Source organism: Aquarana catesbeiana, linkage group LG04 (genome assembly GCF_042186555.1).
Source record: "Aquarana catesbeiana isolate 2022-GZ linkage group LG04, ASM4218655v1, whole genome shotgun sequence".
NCBI lineage: Eukaryota > Metazoa > Chordata > Amphibia > Anura > Ranidae > Aquarana > Aquarana catesbeiana.
Genome location: NC_133327.1, coordinates 568567697 through 568590110, shown reverse-complemented (window position 1 = coordinate 568590110; position 22414 = coordinate 568567697). Strand labels below are relative to the sequence as shown.

General features: G+C 43.5%; 1 protein-coding gene across 2 annotated transcripts in view; it reads left to right on the top strand.

The window, feature by feature from the left end:
* The window catches only part of ACOXL (acyl-CoA oxidase like), a 513410-nt gene that overhangs the window by 116776 nt on the left and 374220 nt on the right, over window positions 1–22414 (top strand). For both annotated transcript variants that reach the window (XM_073628050.1, XM_073628051.1), the window contains exons 5-7: window positions 4678–4776; window positions 10935–11049; window positions 11952–12038. In XM_073628050.1, the coding sequence (XP_073484151.1) occupies window positions 4678–4776; window positions 10935–11049; window positions 11952–12038 (301 nt within the window). The remainder of the gene's footprint in view (window positions 1–4677; window positions 4777–10934; window positions 11050–11951; window positions 12039–22414) is intronic.

Genomic DNA, 22414 nt, shown 5'->3' with positions numbered 1-22414 from the left:
CCTTTTTGTTCGGCGCAGTGGAGGAAGAGCACATGGCGGATAGACAGCAGGATCGTGCTAATTACAGCAACGAGGAGGAGGAGGAGGAGGAGGAGGAAAGGCCGGAGCCTGAAACGTCCTGATCCAGAAGGAGATTAAAGGACTCAAATATGTCCTTTGGGGAGATGAATTGTTGTTTGATGAGAAAATGGGGGTAATTTCCTAAGGGCAAATCCACTTTGCACTACAAGTGCAGTTTCAGTGCAGTTGCAAGTGCACTTGTAGTGAAAAGTGTCTTTGCATTTAGTAAATAACAGCCAACAGTGCTTTGTATAAGGTTACACAATCACGACATTTTCTGGACTCCACACATTTCTGTCAGGGTCAGCTAAAACAAACACAAGCAGTAAATGTCCACAAAGAAGAGCCTGGGGGGAGATGCCTGTCGAGAACTTGAGGTCCTGCAGGCTTCTCCCTGTCGCCAAATACCGCAGGGTAGCGACCAACCTCTGCTCCGGAGTGATGGCTTGCCTCATGCAGGTATCCTGCCTGCTGATATAGGGGGTCAGCGAAGCCAACAAACGGTGAAATACGGGGTCAGTCATCCTGAGAAAATTCCTGAAATCACCAGGATTATTCTCACGGATCTCACGGAGCAAAGGCATATGAAAGAACTGGTCACGCTGAAGCAACCAATTCTTGGTCCATGAACTCCTCCTCGCCCTGTTCATGGACTGGACTTGTGTCAAGGTCAGGACCCCAACACCAAGCCCCCGCACAGCACGAACTGTACGAGGAGTACGCATACGAAACATGGCTAGAAAACGGTCGGCTGCTCAGAACGAAGTAACAGAACGCACTGAAGAACAGCAAGGCCTGTGAAGAGCGACCTGAAAAACAGCAACGAGCGGACAAGATCGCACAGAAAACTCCGATACGAACTGACTGCACGCACTGAAGAGCAAATACAAACCCACAAGCACAAACTGAACGGCAGAAAACGATCTGAAAGCCACGAGTCTGAAAAAGCGCGAATCGTCTCTCACCAAACTTTTACTAACACGAGATTAGCAAAAGGAGCCCAAAGGTTGCCGCGCTTGGTTCTGAACCGGCCTTTTCTAGTCTCGTCGTACGTGGTGTACGTGACCGCGTGGTTGTCGATCGGAAATTCCGACAACTTTGTGCGACCGTGTGTAGGCAAAACAAGTTTGAGCCAACATCCGTCGGAAAAAATCCTAGGATTTTGTTGTCGGAATGTCCGAACAAAGTCCGACCGTGTGTACGGGGCATAACAAGTGTAATGTGTGCTGCTTTTACTTACTAATCTCCCTACCAAGACAGATTTCTGTTCCTATGTACACAGAGTTCTGTGTGTTTGTACACACAGAACACTGTGTGTGATTGGACACAGCCGATCAGCCTTTTTAGACAAAATTGTTGGCTGAAATCTGCTGCCAAACTCATGCTGTGTCCAACCACAGCACAGGCCGACAGGGGGGCACACACATGTGCTCCCCAAACCCAGAAGAAGGAGGGTCACATACATGTACATGACTGTGCTTGTACTTGCCGCCCACTTGAAATATATTTATTGTGAGTAGTCAGCAGGTGTTTCAATATTGACTGTCTGAGCTTATAATAGGAGTTTCTGTCATTTTCAGGATGTCAATAAAAAAAGTGTTCTGTCAGTAAATTTTAAATGTGTTGTCATTAAAAAAAGTTGTGGGAGGTTGGAAACACTGCCCATTAGACTGGGCGAATCAAAGTGAGCATACGATGAAGAAAATGCATGAGCAGAGGGAACCCTCGTGTGAAACCAGACATTGGATCCAGCCATATAAGCAACTGAAGTTATATACAAATGTCAGCTTTTTCCAAAAAGGAAAAATGAAACTTGGCCCCACCATCTCTTACATCTATAGCTTCTTTGTCTATCAGGAGGATGGCCTGCCTTATAAAAAATACCAATGTGAAGGATCAGGAAGAGGGACCAAGGTCACTTTTACAAAAAAATTCTAGATTTGCATATAACTTTTGCTCTCATAAGATAAAAACTTCCCAATACTGCGGTATCAAGCAATTCATCAAAAGCAGCGCTCCTGTCAATATTTAAAGTGACTAGCTAACAAATGTCTCTCAACATAAGTGAACAAAAAGAAACAATAGGGGTAGCAAGTGGTGATGAGAGAGTCTGAAGTAGACACAGATGGTGATCTTAGTATTGTCTGTAAAACGTGCACCAAATTCCTCAAGAGAGGGTGTCACACTCTCCTCTGGGGTTTAAACTCACCGAACCGTTGAAATATATCAGCCTCAACAGATATCCAGATGCTACCTCCGCATGGTGTCCTCAATCAGAGCCTCAAACTAAATCCACAGGTACCGTAAACATGAGAAGAAAAACTCCACATAGTCTAGTGAGTTTAAACCCCAGAGGGGAGTGTGACACCCTGTCTTGAGGAATTTGGTGCACGTTTTACAGACAATACTAAGATCACCATCTGTGTCTACTTCAGACTCTCTCATCACCACTTGCTACCCCTATTGTTTCTTTTTGTTCACTTATGTTGAGAGACGTTTGTTAGCGAGTCACTTTAAACTTACCGACTGGCTCATGTACATATACGTCGGCAGTTTGAGGATGGATATCTCGGTAACGGCAGCAGCTGCTGCCACCACAATGGAGATATCCATCTTTAGAGCCGGCGGTCCTGTTTACGATAATGGTGGTCTCTGCGGCGGATTCGCCGCAAGATCACCATTATCGGCGGCGGGAGGGGTGCCACCCCCCCACCCGCCGCTCTCCCGTGCCCTCCGCCGCTTAGTGGAGCCGTCATCAACGGCGGAGGTGATCGGGACCTGTCCGTGGCTGTGTATGAGACGAGTGAGGGGAAGATGGCCCCCACCCGTCTCCATACTATAGCAGGGGGGAAGCGACGTCAAAACGTCACTTCCGCCCATACGTCTTAAAGGCACATTTTTCTGTTGTCATTTTTTCAAATCACAATTTTTTTTTTTTTTTATTTAATTTAAGTCCAAATATGAGATCTGAGGTCTTTTTGACCCCAGATCTCGTATTTATGAGGTCCTGTCGTGCTTTTTTTCTATTGCAAGGGATGTTTGCATTCCTTGTAATAGGAATAAAAGTGACACTTTTTTTTTTTTTTTAAAACAGTGAAAAAATAAATAAAATCAAGTAAAATAAATAAGAAAAAAAAAATTTTTTTTTTAAAGCGCCCCATCCCGACGAGCTCGCGCACAGAAGCGAACGCATACGTGAGTATCGCCCGCATATGAAAACGATGGTCAAACCACACATGTGAGGTATCGCCGCAATCGTTAGCGTGAGAGCAGTAATTCTAGCCCTAGACCGCCTCTAACTCAAAACATGCAACCTGTAGAATTTTTTAAACGTCGCCTATGGAGATTTTTAAGGGTAAAAGTTTGACGCCGTTCCACGAGCGGGCGCAATTTTGAAGTGTTACATGTTGGGTATCAATTTACTCGGCGTAACATTATTTTTCACAATATAAAAAAAAATTGGGCGAATTTTACTGTTGTCTTATTTTTTTTTAATTCAAAAACGTGAATTTTTTCCAAAAAAAGTGCGCTTGTAAGACCGTTGCGCAAATACAGTGTGAAAAAAAGTATTGCAATGACCACCATTTTATTTTCTAGGGTGTTAGAAAAAACACAAATTGGGGGTTCTCTAGCAGAAAAAACTGTTTTAAGCTTGTAAACACCAAAATCTCAAAACAAGGCTAGTCCTTAAGTGGTTAAATATTGACAGGAGCGCTGCTTTTGATGAATTGCTGCATACCGTAGTATTGGGACGTTTTTATCTTATGAGAGGAATTGTTTTGTTTAAGCGGCTGCTGATATACACGATATGTGAAATAAGTGTTGTAATAATTTATACTGTGCATGCGGTTGAAACTTAAACACCATAGCGCTGAGATAAGGAAAAGTAGGTATCAGCGGTGCTAGAATTTTTTCCTTTTTTTTTTTTAATATAACTTTTGCTGTTTGTATCTCTGCTTCCCTTAAAGTGGATATAAACCCGATTCATGAAATTTGAGCTGGGCACATATGTCTGTAGTGTTTTCTTATCTCTCTTCAGAGCACTATGTCCTGTAGCTTTCTCCTGCTCAGTAGCTCTGTTATCAGTCTGATAACTTTTGACAAGTTCTCCTAGACAAGAGCCTGAAGTGTGCGTGGGGGAGGTTGCTATAAATAGATTAGCAGTCAGATTGCTGTTTTAGAGCAGAGCTATGCACATTCCTTTTCTTCCTTGGCCAATGAGGAGAGAGGGTGTGTGTCTGTCCTCCAATCGGCTGTCTTGGCTGGATGCCCGGGCTTCACTGCAGTGCCAACCAGGAAGTGCATTTTCTAAAGGATATATACAGATGAAGACAGTAGATTTACATGTAAATCTTATGTAGGGAGATTTGTTTCATCTCTGTGTATCATCTGAGGCTGTTCATTTCACTGGGTATATGTGAGGGTTTACATCCACTTTAATTGTTTTGATTTGCAATTGTAACTGCAGGTATCCTCCTACTATGCTATTTTCTATAATTAATTATGATTCAGGCTGGATTGCACAAATGTGTACCGGGCTTAATGTCATAAAACTGGAAGATAATTTAAATTTAACTTTCTGAATATTAAAATCAGATGTTTTTTGTTCTCTGACAGAACCAGGACATCACAGGAATGTTTGCAATGACAGAGCGGGGACATGGCAGCAATGTACGAGGGATTCTCACAGAGGCTGTGTTTGATCCAGTGTCACAGGTAAGAATTAAGTGCTGATTTTATCGTTAAACCAGACATAACCTAATCATCTTGTGAAATCTTATTTCTGTAAGCACTTCTGCTTTCTTTTTCCCAGTAGCTATAAAAAAGGAAATGATTAGTAATGCTGAATGTTAAATCCAAAATCCACTGTGTCATGTCGATAACTTCCTCAATCAAGCAGGAGGAAAACGTAATTGTTTTGATTTCATGCCATAATAGCACCCATAATGGGGTACATATGGTCAGCAACAGTTGTTGTAACATTTAATTAATGGTTAGCTGTAATTAAGGATCCTTGTGTGTAATGAAAGTATTACCCACATCAATACACCCCTACTAACACAAACCTAAGCTGTTGGATACATGCCGTGTGTTCCAAATCATGACCCTTCCATTTGCATTTCACTACAGAAATTGAGGTTTGTCAGCCCAGGTAGCATTTTTCTGATGTTCAATTAATCAGGTTTGGCTCATTGTAGTCTCATTTCCTTTTGCCATACAAGACAAACCAATATATTTATTTAAATGAAGGGAGCATACTCTGCACTTCCTGGTATAGGATTGCATGGACTCTTACCATTTTGGCCATTAAGCAGCACTGAGTGCCTGAGCAGTCAGTTTATAGGCCTTGGGGCTCTTATGTGGGCATGGAGAGAGAGTTCTTAGCCCTGAGTAAGTTCTGACCAGGCAACTTGGAACTTACAGAGTTTCTTCTCTTCACTTTTTGAGGGAATGGAGCAGAAGAGATGCAAAGGAAATTGTAAGAACAAACAGTAGGAGACAACATTTTAGGATGAAGTGTACTTTTAGTACAATTATCCTTTTGAGGGTCACATACTGTACCTTGACCTTTCAAATGTTTTACTTACTTGTCCCAACTCTGCTTAGATATTGGCTGAGCAGGGACAGTTGGGTAGCACACTTAAAAGAAATGCAAAGGATTAATGTATTTAAAGCAGACCTTCAGTCATTTTTTCAACTTTCCATCTATTGAATCTTCTGCCCTTGTTTTAACTTTGGTTAGTAAAACTTTTTTTTTCTGCCAATAAATACCTTATACAGCCCACTTCCTCTTTCTTGTCTGGTCATTAGCCCAGGCTTATGGCATCATACACAGCTATCTCTCTCACTCTTGTGAAACCATAGGTTCAATCGAGGCAGACCTCTTTTGCATGTACATTTATGAAAAACATAAAAAGACTATATAGTTATCCTTAAAAAGTCCAGGCAACTATAGTAATACATAGTAACAGAAATTGATTGCAATCCCTCTGATTCCCAGCTATGTCAATGTTGCTGGAAATAGGTGAGAGAGAATTATTTAGAAAGCAAATCAATGGATTTAAAGTAATCTTTGGGGTTGATTTACTAAAACTGGAGAGTGCAAAATCGGGTGCAGCTGTGCATGGTAGCCAATCAGCTTCTAACCTAAGCTTGTTCAATTAAGCTTTGACAACAAAAACCTGGAAGCTGATTGGTTGCTATGCAGAGCTTCACCAGTTTTGTTACCCTTCAGTTTTAGCAAATCAATCCCTAAGTCTCTACCTTATTTTGCTACATGCAATACTCCAATGTCTTGCTGCTGGTTGTACCTATGTCTTTTTTTTTTTTTTTTTTTTGCACAATAAAACACAAAAACAATATTTGTGCAAAAAAAGCAAACTAGATTCAGGCTGGCTTAAAAAAAAGTAGGCTTGATACTACCAAGTTGGCCAAACTCACTATAACCCGATCTAACATAAATCTCCTTTAGATTTACCAACAACGATATGTAACAACCTTTCTGGTTGAATATGAATTATGTTTAGTTTAGGTGGTCCTTGTAATACATCATTGGAAAATCTAAAGGGAGTTGTACAATCAGATTGTAGCATGCATGGCCTACTTTAGTTAAATAACCTTAGCATTACATAAAGTCAGTCCCCATATACAAATTTAGGCTCGGTTCACACATAAACCGGCCGCGAATCGCACAGCACCGCTGTCTGTCTGAATTCGGCCCTGAAACGGCGGCAAAGACAAACACCTCATTGGAATACTAGACAAAAATATATAGGCAAAACAATAGGTGAGCTATCCCTTTAAAGGATAAGTTCACCTTTCTGAATATGTTACATGTTACACCCATATTTAGGGTGTAGTTAGGGTCACACCCATATTTAGGGTGTAACTTGTGACATGTTCAGCATCAGGACCCCCCCCCCCCCCCTTGTGGCAGCAAGCTCCCTGTACTCACTGCCACAATTCAAAGAGAGCGTGGCTGTGTGACTCTCCGCCCACACAGTTGCGTCATTGATTCACAGATCCCTGTGAATCAATGAACTATAAGTACTGACAGCCTTTGCAGCTGTCAGCTTGAAGTTCTCAATGAACTACCATGGCGCTGTGGTAGTTAAAGCGGAACTTCAGTCATTTTCTCATCTTTCCATCTATTAAATCTTCTGCCCTTGTTGTTTTAACTTTGGATAGTAAATACCATTATACAGCACACTTCCTGTTTCTTGTCTGGTAAAAAACCTAGGCTTATGACATCATGCACAGCCCTCTCTCTCTCTTTCTCTCTCGTGAGAGTTTACCAGGAAGGGAGGGAGTCATAAGAGGGCCAGTGAGAGCTGCAGAGCTGAAGGTGTGCCTCTGTGTGTCTGTGTAAATCCAGGAAGTGAACAGGCAGCAGCTTCAGCTGCCCACAGTTAAAATGGTTGCAGCCAGACTCAGTGGAGGGAGATTTCTGCAGCATATTTGGCAAGTACAGAATCACAGTATATATAAAATAATATGCAAAGTGGTTGGAGGGAAGCTTCAGAATGGCAAAGATGTTTTTATTACAAATTATGTGAGCAGACTGCAGTTCCTCTTTAATTGATTATTCCTGTCAGTGTAAAACTGCCTAGCCATACGATGTATGGGCAGACAGCTTACACTGACAGTCTGCAGGACACCTGCATGACATTTGCGATCTGCCAATCGCTGGTGCTTCCAGGCTCCTAAAACAAAAACTAGTAAATGCACATTTTTTTACCTGCAAAAAAAATGTGCCTTTATTATTATTTTTTTTTAAAGGTGAACTCATCCTTTAAATAGGTTTTGGAAATAATGTAAACATATAACGTCAAGAGAGTAAATTATTTTGACATATACAGTCCATATGCAGATACAATGAAGACAAATGGTGCAAGTCACACTCATAGAGTGGAATATATCTTGAAAATTATCTAATTGTGTGAAAGCCCAATGTGCCCACAAGAACATGGCAAACTGATGCGCTCTTCAGTGTTCATCCATGCTCAGAAGCTCCTTACCATGTGGTATAGATCTCATACAAAAGAGATAAATTGCACCTGGCTGTGATAGAGCTATGGATACTCCAGCGTGCCACGAAAATCACACAGAACATAAAAAACAACACAAAGGCAAATCCCATAGTGTAGTAGTTTAGAAATTGAATCGCATTTATTTTGAAAACCACTCACATTCAAGAGATGAAAAACGGACTTTTACAATGAACAACTCTGCTGATTTCCCACTGGCGATAGTGATGACATCACGTAGCAAGCCCCGTCTTTTGACATGTTTGGGCATTGGGGGGGGACTTGCTACCTATTCCTGCACCTTCTTTGTGAATACATGCTACATATGTATTGTGGATGCCACCGGCTGGCCTCTCTCCTCTGATGATGTGCTGTGTAGAGAGGCCAGCCAGTGACATCCGAAATACATGCTACATACCAGCTGTATTGGATCCGCAAATGGATTTGGTGTAAATGTGACAAATTTTTTCCTCACCTGACGATTGTTTGAGTTTTTACCAATACCTGTTTAAAGAGATATTGAATCTATTGTTTTGCTTATATACTTTTAAAACTACTTATCCATATGGCAGTTTACTCATACAGATTACAGAAATCAGTGTGCAATGTCTAGCTCTGAGGAAGCCAAGAAATGGCCGTAACAGCCTGGTTATGGTTTCATTTTTCCTCAGAAGAAAATCTTTTCTCATTCTGGAATGTCCCTTAGGAACACAGCTTGAAAATTTCCCTTATTCTGCTTTTTGGTTTGCCTTGTGGCAGAGGTTTGTGGTGGGTATGTTACAGAGATTTCTGGTCTTTATCAAATAGAAACTGTATACATTGTATAGAAAAGGACAAAAATTGCAAGCCTATACATGCAACCACATGTGCAGTAAATAAGAAAAAGTACAGGCCGGCAACTCGATAGCTTCTCCATAGAAAATATTTATTTAAGCATTACAGCAATAACATCATCCTAAAATTCTGAAGCATTTCGGCCATAGGCCTTCAAGCTTTTGATGAAGGCCTAAGGCCGAAACGCGTCAACAATTTTGGATGATGTTATTGCTGTAATGCTTAAACAAATATTTTCTATGGAGAAGCTGTCGAGTTGCCGGCCTGTACTTTCTATATGTGCAGTAAATGTCATGTGACTTCCCGATGCTGCAGCCATGTCTCACCAAATACATGTATAGACAAACTCCATGAACCATCATTTGTATGTTTATTATCCATTTAAAAAAAAATGACAACCCATTCCTTCACAGTCATAGTTGCCTAGGTTTGAGACAGAAGTAATACTTTGCTCCCATGATCCCTTGAAAGCTTTATGTGTTCTCTCAGTGCTTGCGCTATCTTCCACTACATAATGTATTGGAGGTTGGCAGTCAGACACACATTGGGAGATATGGAAGAAAGTTGCCAGTTTCATATTCGCTACTCTTTAAGTTCAAGTTAAATAGCAAAAAGTGAGATATTTAGTGAATTTAAACCACACAAATATTAAAGGATATGTAATGGGGTCTGCCTAGAGTGGAGAACAGTGACTGTCAGTCACTGCTCTCTGCTCTGCCCCACCAGGACTCACTGAAGGGTCGGGCCAGAGAGGGAGCGCGCACAGTTTGCGCCAGCTTTCAGCCACACACTGAGAGCTGGAGCGAGCTGTCAATCAGGCAGCTGGGTGGATCCTGATAGTATTGTTGCAATCCTTCCAGACCATGGAATGGCTCTGCCACTATAGCTAACAGTGGACTATAGCTCCCCAGATAGCAAGGATAACTTGCCACAAATTTGTGGCAGTGTTGAATTATAAGTCTGTTAACTTGCTGCACATTTTCACTGGCAAGTTGCACACTTGCAGGGCATTTGGAGCAAAAGTTCTACTTGACACTTTTCTATTTTGTAGCAAATTTGTGTGTCAAGTCTCTAGCAAGAGCAAAGTTGCAGTGGTAAGTCTACAGCAAGAACTCTGCAAGTCACAGTGACCCCTGTGATGGGAGGACTATTGCACAACATAACTGAACCAGAACTTGCAGCAGACTTACAGAATGTTTGCAAAGAAAGTTGATCTGGAGTCATGCAATGTGGATTTGTTTTGATTGTACAAAAAACTTGTGAAGCCTGGCATATCTAGCAATAGCTTAGCAAGTCATTTTCAAACTTGCAGCACAATTGCTTGCTATCTGGGCCACTATAAGCTGACTCTGGGTCACAGGAGAGCAAAAGTAAGTACACCCTTGTGACTCGTATCAGAAGTATGGTCAAAAAAGGTTTGGCCAGTCTTCTCTTTTAATTACCCCTTAATATTATATCCTATATTTAAAGTGTAACTGTACTTTTAGTGCAGTTACATTCTTTTTTTAAAAGCCCCCCTTTCCCTGCCTCCAGACCAGACCCAATATGCCCCCGCTCCAGCGAGATCTCTGGTCTCTGATTCACCAAGGGGTTCACAGCCATTAGTGAGAATCTTTGACTCTGCCCATGTGTTCTTTGTTCAATCCCATGGAGAGATCGAACTCCAGCAGAATATTAAAATAAAAGTTAAAAAAGTAGACTGCAGTTTGTTATATGGCTGGCAATTACACATAATGAATGTAGTCCTGATTTACTAATTTGTCAGATTAGGTGAAGTAAACCTGTGTTCACCAGGTGAAGTAAACCTGTGTTCACTGTAGACTTCTAATCATATGATCAGGTTCTGTGTTCACAAATTCTACTTCACATAAGTGTTTGAAGTGTCCACATGTTCGCTTCACCACACTTTAGTAAATCAGGCCAAGGATCAGCTCATTTTACTCTTTAGTAAATCAATTTAGGTAGAAAAAAAGAAACCTTTCATTCTGATAACATTTGTTTTGTTCTCTCAAGGAATTCATAATTAATACCCCATGTGAAAATGCAGCAAAGATGTATATTGGCAATGCAATGAAAGGAAATTATGCTGCTGTATTTGCCCAGCTCATCATAAATGGAAAGTCTCAAGGTTGGTCTTTTCAGAATAGTTGTAATCTATTTCTTAATGCATATAAAAACGTATTAAAGTTAATTGTGGAGTAGTAATTGTATAAAAGCTCTCAACTCTTTCTCAAAATTAGAAAACCTATATCTTCTGAACAATCACATGGGAAATTAGAAGACGCAGTGATTTATGGATGTGGCCAAAACCAAAGCGGCGGTTTTAGAGCATGAATAAATACTGACCAACCTTTTATTTTCTACAAGCTATATAGAATTCACCAACATAGCAGACAGTAGCAGGGATTTCATAGGACAGTAGCAATACACTACATACTTAATAATTCAAATAATACAAATTCCCCAGTTGTTCTTTAAGTATCCAAATTTAGGACTTCACGTATCCTATAGTAGGAATTCACTAAACCCTCAGTAAGACTTCACATGTCCAAATCAGGACTTCACGTGTCCAAATAAGGACTTCACATGTCCCTACTTGCTTCAAAAGTCACCAAAAGCTGCCATTGGTGGAACAGTGTTGGATCTTCCATGCAAACTTATATTGCATACCACAAATCCAGGTGGGAGGATGAACACTATATTGTAACGGTGTATAAGTTGGCAGGAGATCCCACAGCACACAGTGGGGTGGCAGGTATTTCACACACCTGAATGTGTGGAAAACTGCAGCAGCTGGTGAATACCAGAGTTGGCATTTCAACAAACAGGCCACCAGAAAGTTAAGTATAGAACCTCTTCTATTGTAGGTATTTAATTCTTTGCCAGTGTCCCTGTGTATTTTACATATGTTTCCATCACGAAAGTATAGTTTACATACAGTATTTGTATGTAATGTACAATAACAATCTGTCATGCTAAATTCTATTTCTTTTTTTTGTAAAGGAATAACTTATGAACTCTCTTTTGTAGGTCCACACTGTTTCATTGTCCCTGTTCGAGACCAAAATGGGACTATGTATCCAGGAGTAGAAGCGGTGGACATGATGTTCAAAGAAGGTGAAAAAACTTGACCCATATTTTTGCATAGAAACACAAGTGCAGTAAAGCAAACCAAATATGCACAACCTGCACGTTAATTTCATATTTTAGGCTTGAAGATTAGTTAAACCCCAAAAATTATATATTTTCTGAAAGAAAGAGTCAATGGAGAATAAAATGGTGGTAGTTGCAATTTTTAGGTGACATCATTTAAGCACACATGTTTATCAAACTCATAATTTCAGTAAAAAATACACTAAGGTTGTTTTCAGTGCATACAAACACAATATGTTACCCGATTTTTGTCGAGGTATGAAAGATGAGGTTGCGTCTGGCAAATAGATACCAAACAGGCCACGCTTTAAAATGTGTGTTTCTGTCAAAGGGCAACAAATTTTGGTACCCACAATTGTTCGTAGGTGATAAACCATGAATGATGGCCCTAGAATTACTGCTCTTACTTTGACATGCATGGCAATACCTAATATGTGTAGCTCAACTATCATTTCCTGACAGACTTTATGGCAGCATACATATGGGTTAACCCTGCCTCTTCTACTACCCAGAGTTTGTGGCTTCTTTTCTTTTCCTTTGCCTGGTCAACATCACAGAGATTCTCTCCTGTGTGTCTGTTAAAGAATTGCTTGGCTAACGTTCTTTCTGGCTCCAGATCCTGTTTGCTTTTACACTACTCTGATCTTTGGCTTCCTGACTTTCTGGCTTGTCTGACTATCCGTTTCGCTTACGGAACTTTGGCTATGTTTTGACTACATTTATTCTATTTACTTTTATTATTAAATAAGCTAATAGCGGGTGGACTTAAAATGTCCAGATTGGAAGCAGCAGTCTCCCTACACCAGGACATATGGATATGGTGCCATTGAAAAACTATGCCCCTGCCATTAGCGGGCAAGCGTCAGTTTGGTTGGATAGCCCTGGTATTAGTGGGTGGTCTCCCTACACCAGGCTGAGTGAGTGCCATCATGTAGTAATTTACATTTGTCCTTGTGCTCCGTGGCAGCTGTTTTTGTGATTAAATGTGTTATTTCACCTTTGTCTTTCCTCCCTGGCTTTCATGGCAGCTGCAGTGCATCTGCATTCTAAGCTGCCACTCTCTCTTCTGGCCTGGCGTTCATGGGTTACTCCTGCCCAGGGATCCAGCACATGCACGCTGTGGGCGGCAGTGACGTCAGTACGGCGGGGACATTTAGTCAGCTACAGTACTGTTGATATTGGGATTTCCCTGCGGGCAGTTTGCAGCAGTTTCCTTTGTTCAATCATCACAGGTGTATGCTCTGCATTAACACCCTTTCGTGCTTGCCAGTCTGTGATCCTGGTGCATCCTTATTGTGCTCTATGGCTCTATCACCTGTGCAGGTTGGCTGACTGTGCAGTTCCACACTGTGGTTGTGTCACTGCCCCTCCTTGCGGCCAGCCCTTGCGTAGCAGGTAAGAGAGGGTTTGTTTAACCCTTTCCTTGCTTGCCTGGGGACTCTTATAGGTTTTTAACCCTTTCCTTTCTATCCTATTTTTATCAGTCTTGCAGGTCAGATCGACAATACACAGCACAAGATTATAGAGACCTTTTTAGGTCACAACATTGACATTCTTCTTCCAGATCTGGATGTCATAGGTCACCATCAAGGCCCAGGCATCACAGAAGAAACTCTGAATCCTCCTCTAGGCACCGCCTAGGCACTGCCATGTCAGCCACTCCAGAGAAGAAGACCTTGGCTTTTGCAGCCATGTTTAAAACGATAAAAATGTGGAAGGAGAATATGGACGCAGAAGAGTGTTTTCAGATGAAGCAGTCAGAAACGTGGCAGTTCAGGAGCTAAAGCTGGTGTCGGTTTTCCATGGTGAGGCTTCAATTGACATCATCTGCATGGTGGCATGGATTATGCTCTAGTCAGTTAAGGCGAAGCAGCCTTGGCTTGCTTATCCTGCCTCTAACAGGTGTAGTGTAAGGGAACCTCACCTTTTGGCAACGAGCTTGATAGCACCATATCCTGGGCTATGCATGGAAAGTCAGGGCTTTTTTTTTTTCCGGCTCAGCCAGAAGAGGACACATCTTTATGACAAAGTTCAAAGCCTGTGAGGGACGCACAACTTTACTGACCAGGTCAGGATTTTAAGGAGAGCTGGTGAAGGACACATGGTCCTTCAGAAGTCCTCCTCATTTCAGATTTGTTTCCACAGATTTTCCTCACTCCGAGGAAAAGAAGCATATCCTGTACTCTTATATTACATAAAGTCACTGGTGTCACAAGGTGTTGCTGTGCCAGTTGCAGAATGCCAGGGATTTCAGGGCATGTACTCGCCCCTCTTTATGGTCATGAAGAAGAACAGCTTGTGGAGGCCTGTTATAGACCTCATGCACCTAAAACAATTTCATCAAAAGGAGAAGATCAAGATGGAGACATTGTCCATGATTCACAGGCGTTCCAGCCAGACGACTGGCTCGTTTCCATAGACTTAAAGTTGTTTACTTTCATAAGCCCATTGCAGAAGTGTTCCGCCATTTCCTTCGGTTCTCTGTAGGTCAAGACCATCTTCAGCTCACTTGTCTAACATTCGGGCTTTCAACGTCGCCTTGCGTGTTTTCAAAGTCTTATTGGCTGTTAATCAGTATGAAGGGCATACGTCTGCATTGTTACCTGGATGACCTTCTCCTACTGTCCCAAGACAGAGGGCAGCTGCTGAAGCCCAGAGCTCAGGTCTTTTCAATGCTTTTTGAATTAGGCTAGCTGCTGAATCTGGAAAAGAGCCACCTGGAGCCCACTCAATCTCTTGTGTAACCTCGGGGCTCAGCTCGATACAATCAAGAGCACCATTGCTTTGCCTCTTGATCTGCAACAGAATGCTCCAGACCCTGTCTTTTTCCCACCTGCGATCCTCTCAGTGTCTATAATTATCTGCACTATAATGTCTACCGATTCGATACTCAAGTGGGCTCTCTGGAGGATGCTGCCCTTCCAGAAGGGATTTCTCCATTCATGTGGGAGAAGTTGCGCTGTTGCTTAGTCTGTTTAAAGTGCTTGTCTAGTAAACAGAGGATCCTGAGTTTGACTCAGCAGTGTTCTTTGGTTCAGTTTCAAGAAGCAAAATGTTCTAGGAATTGCTCAGAGACTCTAAAGTTATATCTACAAGCTACAGCTTCCTTCAGGCTTTCAGATCACCTGTTCATTCTTTTTGCCGGAAAGGACAAAGGGGAAAGTGCCTCATCTAGGATGATTGTGGCATGGATTGTCCACGCCATCCGACAGGCTCACAGGGCTTGGCTCCTCTGGATGTGGTGACAGTTTGCTTTTCCAGGAGTGTGTCTATGTCTTGGGCGGTTTTGCGTCTTTTGGTTCCCTATGTAATTTGTAGGGCGGCCTTGTGGTCGTCGATTAACCATTTCAGCCCCGGAAGAATTTACCCCCCTTCCTTGACCAGAGCACTTTTTGTGTTTCAGCACTGCGTTGCTTTAACTGAAAATTGCGCGGTCGTGCAATGTTGCATCCAAACAAAATTGACGTGCTTTTTTTCCCACAAATAGAGCTTTCTTTTGGTGGTATTTGATCGCCTCTGCGGTTTTTATTATTTGCACTATAAACAAAAAGAGCGTCAATTTAGAAAAAAACACAATATTTCTTTCTCATACATCACGGGACACAGAGCCTCAGTAATTACTGATGGGTTATATAGGTATCACTAGGTAACTGGACACTGGCACACCCTAACCAGGAAGTTCCCCCTATATAATCCCTCCCCTTACAGGGATGCCTCAGTTTTTACGCCAGTGTCTTAGGTGTTGGACGTGTAAAGATGTCCTGTGCTGAGTTCCAAAGGGAATATCCTATATCCTATACTGGGGCAAGCCAGGTGAACCGGATCCATTTCAAAGTGTCCTTTCTAGGCCGAATTGGATGGTACCCGGGCCTCGTGTCCGAAGAAACGAGGTTTTACCTGCAACGCTTCCTCTTTTTAGAGAGCTGGACCCCACATTTCAGAAAATGTTTTTTCTAGCCTTATTTCTGGCCGGGTGCTTTACAGGCCCAGAACTGTGGATCCCCCTATCCGTAGGGGGCCCCAGTCTCTGAAGGTTTTTCCAAACGGAGCCCACCGTGAGAGGTGAAGATTGGGTCTGTATAACAGAACCCTGGGCTGGATAAGGTAAGGGAGATTCCACAGAATTTTTTAGTTCTAGTAGGCTTCTCCTTTGAAGTAAATGCATGCTATGCCTATTGTCGCCACTGGAGGCTGCCAAGAGCACATACCTTCTCATGCTGATGTCTGTCTCAGTGTTTCACGCTTCACAGCTCCTCCAGCGGAGCTCCACGTAGGATGGGATGGGGGGCTCTCCTCCGGGTGATTCCCCCCAAGAATAGGGGGGGGCCGCAGGTGGTCTGTGAGGCGGTAGTATACTGCACTGTCGCTGCCGCCATTGCCACGTGCAGGCCCCATCACTGCCGGCCTCTCTCCTTCCTTCCCCACCCCCAGTCTTTTCCTCCATGCTTGTCAAAACAGGAGGGTCGGCTCGCGCGGGAAGCGCACGTTTTTGAAAAAACAAGGGGGGAGGCGGTAGAGCGGGGGGGAGAACGTCAGCGCGGCCTCAGTGTGCTCAGACGCCCACATTGCCGGCTGCATGGCTATAAGAGGCACACTTTACAGGTGCACACAGCCTTTGGAGGGACACAGAGCTGACGGTCTAAGGTACTAGATTGGGCATTTGGTAGCAGGGCTTTTGCCGGACTACATAGCTCAGCAGTCAGTGTTCATTTTGTGATACCTCTACCTTGTTGCTTTGCACTATGGGTAGAAGAGGTTCAAATACCCCAAGAACCAGAGGCTCTAGGGGATCTCCTTCAGGTTCTGAGGACCCCCTTTCTGCAGCATCCTCCCCCCCGAGGGGCCAGGGACGGCTAGCCAGGGAGAGCCGTTGGGGTCAGGGGCTGCACCTGCTTCTGGCACTTCAGCCCCTGTATACATTACACAGGAGGTTTTTTCCTCAACCATTAATGGATTAGAGGAAAGATTAATGGCCGTGATCACATCTTCACTCAGTGGAAGAAAACGCACTAGGCCTTCCTCTGTTTCCCAGGACCCTCAGGCAGAGGAGCTCTGGGATAGGGGAGAAGAATCCCTTTCAGAGGATCGGGATGGGGCGGATGATTCCTCTTCGAAGGAATCAGGTGGAGAGTGACCCTCTTCGGCTTCCCAGGAGGAGAAGGTCTTAGCACAGATCCTTGCTGGATTGGGCTGCTCCACATTTAAGTTGCCCATATCTGAATCAGTTAAAGAACTCTCTTTTTCTTTGGGGTCACTGAAACCTTCTCAAACAGCACATGCTTTTCCTGTTCATAATTTACTTGAAAAGCTCCTTTATTCTGAGTGGGATCACCCAGATAAACGTTTTTTTCCACCGAAAAAGTTTTCAACACTTTATCCTATGGAAGAAAAGTTTATAAAAATGTGGGGAATACCGGCTGTTGACGCCACCATCTCCTCAATAAGTAAAGATCTGACTTGTCCTCTAGACAATGCGCAGATGCTCAGGGATCCTGTGGATAAAAAGATGGAGTCCCTGTTGAAGGATGTTTTCTCCTTAGCAGGTTCAGTGGCTCAACCTGCAGTAGCAGCGATTGGAGTCTCTCAATACTTAAGAGACCATGTTAAACAGGTCATCAAAGTTGTACCTGAATAGCAGGCCCAGGGGTTGGCTAACCTTCCAGCGGCCTTATGTTTTGTTGTTGACGCCATCAGAGATTCTATCATCCAAACCTCTCGTCTTTCACTTGGGTTGGTGCATATACGTAGAATATTATGGTTGAGAAATCGGTCAGCTGAAGCACCATGTAAGAAGCTTCTGGCTGGGTTTCCATTTCATGGTGCAAGGTTGTTTGGAGAAGACTTGGATAACTATATCCAAAGGATCTCTTGTGGGAAAAGCACTCTCTTACCTGTTAAGAAAAAGAGTAAGCGTCCCTCTTTCAGAAGGACTCTTTCCCCAGCGCCAGGGGCATCAGCCTCCAGCAGTCACGACGGCCTCCTCCGTCTGGGTCAAGAAACAAGAGTCCACCCCAGGGGCAAAAGAAGTCCTGGGGGAAGAAGTCTACTAGAAAAGACACTAAGGCCTCTTTATGAAGGGGCGCCCCCGCTCGCTCGAGTGGGGGGGAAGACTGCTACAGTTCTCAAAGCTCTGGCAGGAGGACTTCCAGGACAGATGGGTAATCTCCACGGTAACCTTAGGGTACAAGCTGGAGTTCCAAGAACTTCCCTCTCCTCGTTTTCTCAGATCAAGTGTCCCCAGAGATCCAGAGAAAAAGCAGTCACTCCTTCTAGCGCTAGAGCGACTTTTGTCGCAAGAGGTCATTATGGTGGTTCCCACGAAGGATCAAGGATTGGGCTTTTATTCCAACCTTTTTACGGTCCAAAAGCCAAATGGGGATGTCAGACCCATTCTGGATCTAAGGGATCTGAATCGATTCCTAAGGAGTCGGTCCTTCCGCATGGAATCAATTCGGACAGTAGTCTCCATCTTGCAGGGAGGAGAATTTCTGGCATCGATAGACATCAGAGATGCATATCTGCATGTGCCCATTTTTCCTGCTCATCAGAAGTTTCTGCGCTTCGAGATAGGAGGGCGTCATTTCCAGTTTGTGGCTCTGCCTTTGGGGATAGCCACTGCACCTCGAGTGTTTACAAAGATCTTGGCTCCTCCTCTGGCCAGATTAAGGGCCCAGGGTATAACTGTCATAGCATACCTAAACGACCTGCTCTTGATAGACCGGTCGGTAGCCTCTTTGAACGGGAACTTGAGGACCACAGTCAAGTACCTGGAACACTTAGGTTGGATTCTTAACCTAGAAAAATCTTTCCTAAAACCAGTAAGAAAACTGGTGTATTTGGGTTTGATCATAGATACAAGCCAGGAGAAAGTATTTCTACCTCAGGCAAAGATCACTGCTTTAAAGGAGCTGATTCTGGTAGTCGGGACCAAGAAGGGTCCTTTTGTCTGCCTTTGTATGAGGCTGCTAGGAAAGATGGTGTCTTCATTCGAAGCAGTTCCCTATGCTCAGTTTCATTCAAGACTGCTGCAACACAGTATCCTGTCGGCCTGAAACAAGAAACAAAAAAGACTTTCCAATGCACCTGTCTCATGCTGTGCGTCAGAGCCTCAATTGGTGGTTAATACCCAAAAACCTAGAGAAGGGGAAATCCTTTCTACCGGTGACCTGGACGGTGGTAACAACAGATGCCAGTCTGTCGGGTTGGGGAGCAGTTCTGGAACAGTCTGCGGTCCAAGGGGTATGGTCCAAAAGCGAGAGAACCTTACCCATAAACGTTCTGGAGATCCGTGCGGTATATCTAGCCCTAAAGGCCTGGACTCTCAGGCTACAGGGTTGCCCAGTCAGGATCCAGTCCGACAATGCCACAGCAGTGGCTTATATCAATCATCAGGGAGGCACCAAGAGCCGAGCTGCTCAAAGAGAGGTGAACCAGATCTTAGTCTGGGCAGAGAAGCAGGTGCCATGCATATCAGCAGTCTTCATTCCACGGATAGAGAACTGGCAGGCGGACTATTTAAGTCGCCAGCAGTTACTCCCAGGGGAATGGTCTCTGCCTCCCGACGTCTTTTGGGCCATATGCCAAAGATGGGGGGTTCCGGATGTAGATCTCTTTGCATCCTGATTCAACAAAAAGATAGACAGATTTGTGACAAGGACAAAGGATCCCCTTGCATGCGGGACAGATGCGTTGGTGATTCCGTGGCATCGGTTCTCACTGATCTATGCATTCCCGCCTATTCTGCTACTGCCACGACTCCTTCACAGGATCAGGCAGGAAAGGAAGTTGGTACTTCTGGTAGCCCCCGCTTGGCCCAGGAGGACTTGGTATGCAGAAATAGTAAGGATGACTGTGGGTTCCTCGTGGACCCTACTGTTACGCCCAGACCTGTTATCTCAAGGTCCAGTGTTCCATCCTGCCTTAAAAACGCTAAATTTGACGGTTTGGCTATTGAAACCCACATTCTGAAAAATCGTGGGCTTTCAGGTCCTGTGATATCTACCTTGATCAATGCAAGGAAGCCAGCTTCCAGAATAATTTATCATAGAGTCTGGAAAGCTTATATATTCTGGTGTGAATCCAGAGGTTGGCATCCCAGAAAATATGTGATAGGTAGAATCCTCGATTTTCTACAATTGGGATTAGAGATGAACTTGGCCTTGAGTACCATCAAGGGCCAAGTCTCGGCCTTATCAGTATTGTTTCAATGACCACTTGCTCGCATTCTTTAGTCCGAAACTCTATACAGGGGGTGACGCGTCTTAATCCTCCGGTTAAGGCGCCCCTAAACCCCTGGGACTTGAACTTGGTTCTGTCTGTTTTACAGAAACAGCCTTTTGAACCAATACGTCAGATTCCTTTGGTCTTGTTGACAAGGAAGTCAATTTTTCTGGTAGCCATTTCTTCTGCTAGAAGAGTATCAGAATTAGCAGCTCTTTCCTGTAAAGAGTCTTATTTGATCATACACAAGGATAGAGTGGTATTACGCCCTCATCCTAGTTTTTTACCGAAGGTGGTTTCAGATTTTCATCTAAACCAAGACATTGTTCTTTTTTCCCAATCCCTGTTCTCGGAAGAAAGGTCCCTACATTCTTTAGATGTAGTAAGAGCAGTCAAAGCTTATCTGGAAGCAACTGCTCAACTGCGCAAAACGGATGTTTTGTGCTGTCAGAAGGTCCTAATAGAGGACAGGCAGCGTCAAGATCTACCATCTCTAAATGGATTCGACAATTGATTATTCAAGCTTATGGTTTGAAACAGAAGATTCCTCCGTTTCAGATCAAGGCACATTCCACAAGGGCGATTGGTGCTTCTTGGGCAGTGCATCACCGGGCCTCTATGTCTCAAATCTGCAAGGCCGCAACCTGGTCTTCAGTCCAGACATTCACCAGATTTTATCAGGTGGATGTGAGAAGGCATGAGGATATCGCCTTTGGGCGTAGTGTGCTGCAGGCAGCGCTACAGGGTCCTCAGGTCTGATTGCACCCTACTTGGTTGTGGATCCCCTCCCCTCAGATAGCATTGCTCTGGGACATCCCATCAGTAATTATTGAGGCTCTGTGTCCCGTGATGTATGAGAAAGAAAATAGGATTTTTTATAACAGCTTACCTGTAAAATCCTTTTCTTTCGATGTACATCACGGGACACAGAGGTCCCGCCCCTCTTCTAATACACTTATATTGCTTTGCTACAAAACTGAGGTATCCCTGTAAGGGGAGGGATTATATAGGGGGTTGAACTTCCTTGTTAGGGTGTGCCAGTGTCCAATCACCTAGTGATACCTATATAACCCATCAGTAATTACTGAGGCTCTGTGTCCCGTGATGTACATCGAAAGAAAAGGATTTTACAGGTAAGCTGTTATAAAAAATCCTATTTTTGTACTTTTTGCTATGATAAATATCCCCATTTTTTTTTTAAAAACAATTTTTTTCTCAGTTTAGGCCAATATGTATTCTTCTACACATTTTTGGTAAAAAAAAAATTGCAATAAGCGTATATTGATTGGTTTGCGCAAAAGTTATAGCGTCTACAAAATAGGGAATAGATTTATAGCATTTTTATTATTATTATTTTTTGTTTTACTAGTATTGGCAGCGATCTGCGAATTTTATCATGACTGCGACATTATGGCGAAAACATCAGACAATTTTGACATATTTTTGGGACCATTGGCATTAATACAGCGATCAATGCTATAAAAATTACTGTAAAAATGGCACTGGCAGTGAAGGGGTTAACTGTGTTCCCTGGGAGGTGATTCTAACTGAAGGGGGAGGGGACTGACTAGAGGAAGTGACGGATCGTGGTTCCTAGCTAATAGGAACACACAATCTTTCACTCCTCTCAGTTCTGTGTCTCCTGCTCATGATCGCTCGTGGCCGGCGGTCATCGCGACCGTCGGCCACGAGCATCGGCACCCCCGCTGTGCAGCGGGTGTGCGCGCGTCTGCTATCACGACCCTCCGAGCCAACGTATAGCTACGACGGCTCACGCAGGGGAGCCAACCTTCCACAGTATAACTGTGGCGGCTGGTCAGGAAGTGGTTAATGCCTTTATGGCTCATTATTGTGTAGAGCCTGCTGCTTTATCGTCTGTCAATTTTGGCTTTAAAGCCCTGTCTGTTGAAGGTCCAAATTAAAGCGTTTTTCAGAATTTCCTGCCCATGATATGTATGGCTAGTTATTTCCCATACGTATGCTGCCATGGAGTCTGTCAAGAAAACTGAAAATTTCCTATCAAATACTTACTGTAATGTTCCTTTCCTGATGGACCCCATGGCAGCAGGAGTTCCCCCACAGTGTCATAAGTAGGCCTCTGGCTCTGAGCCAAAATTTAT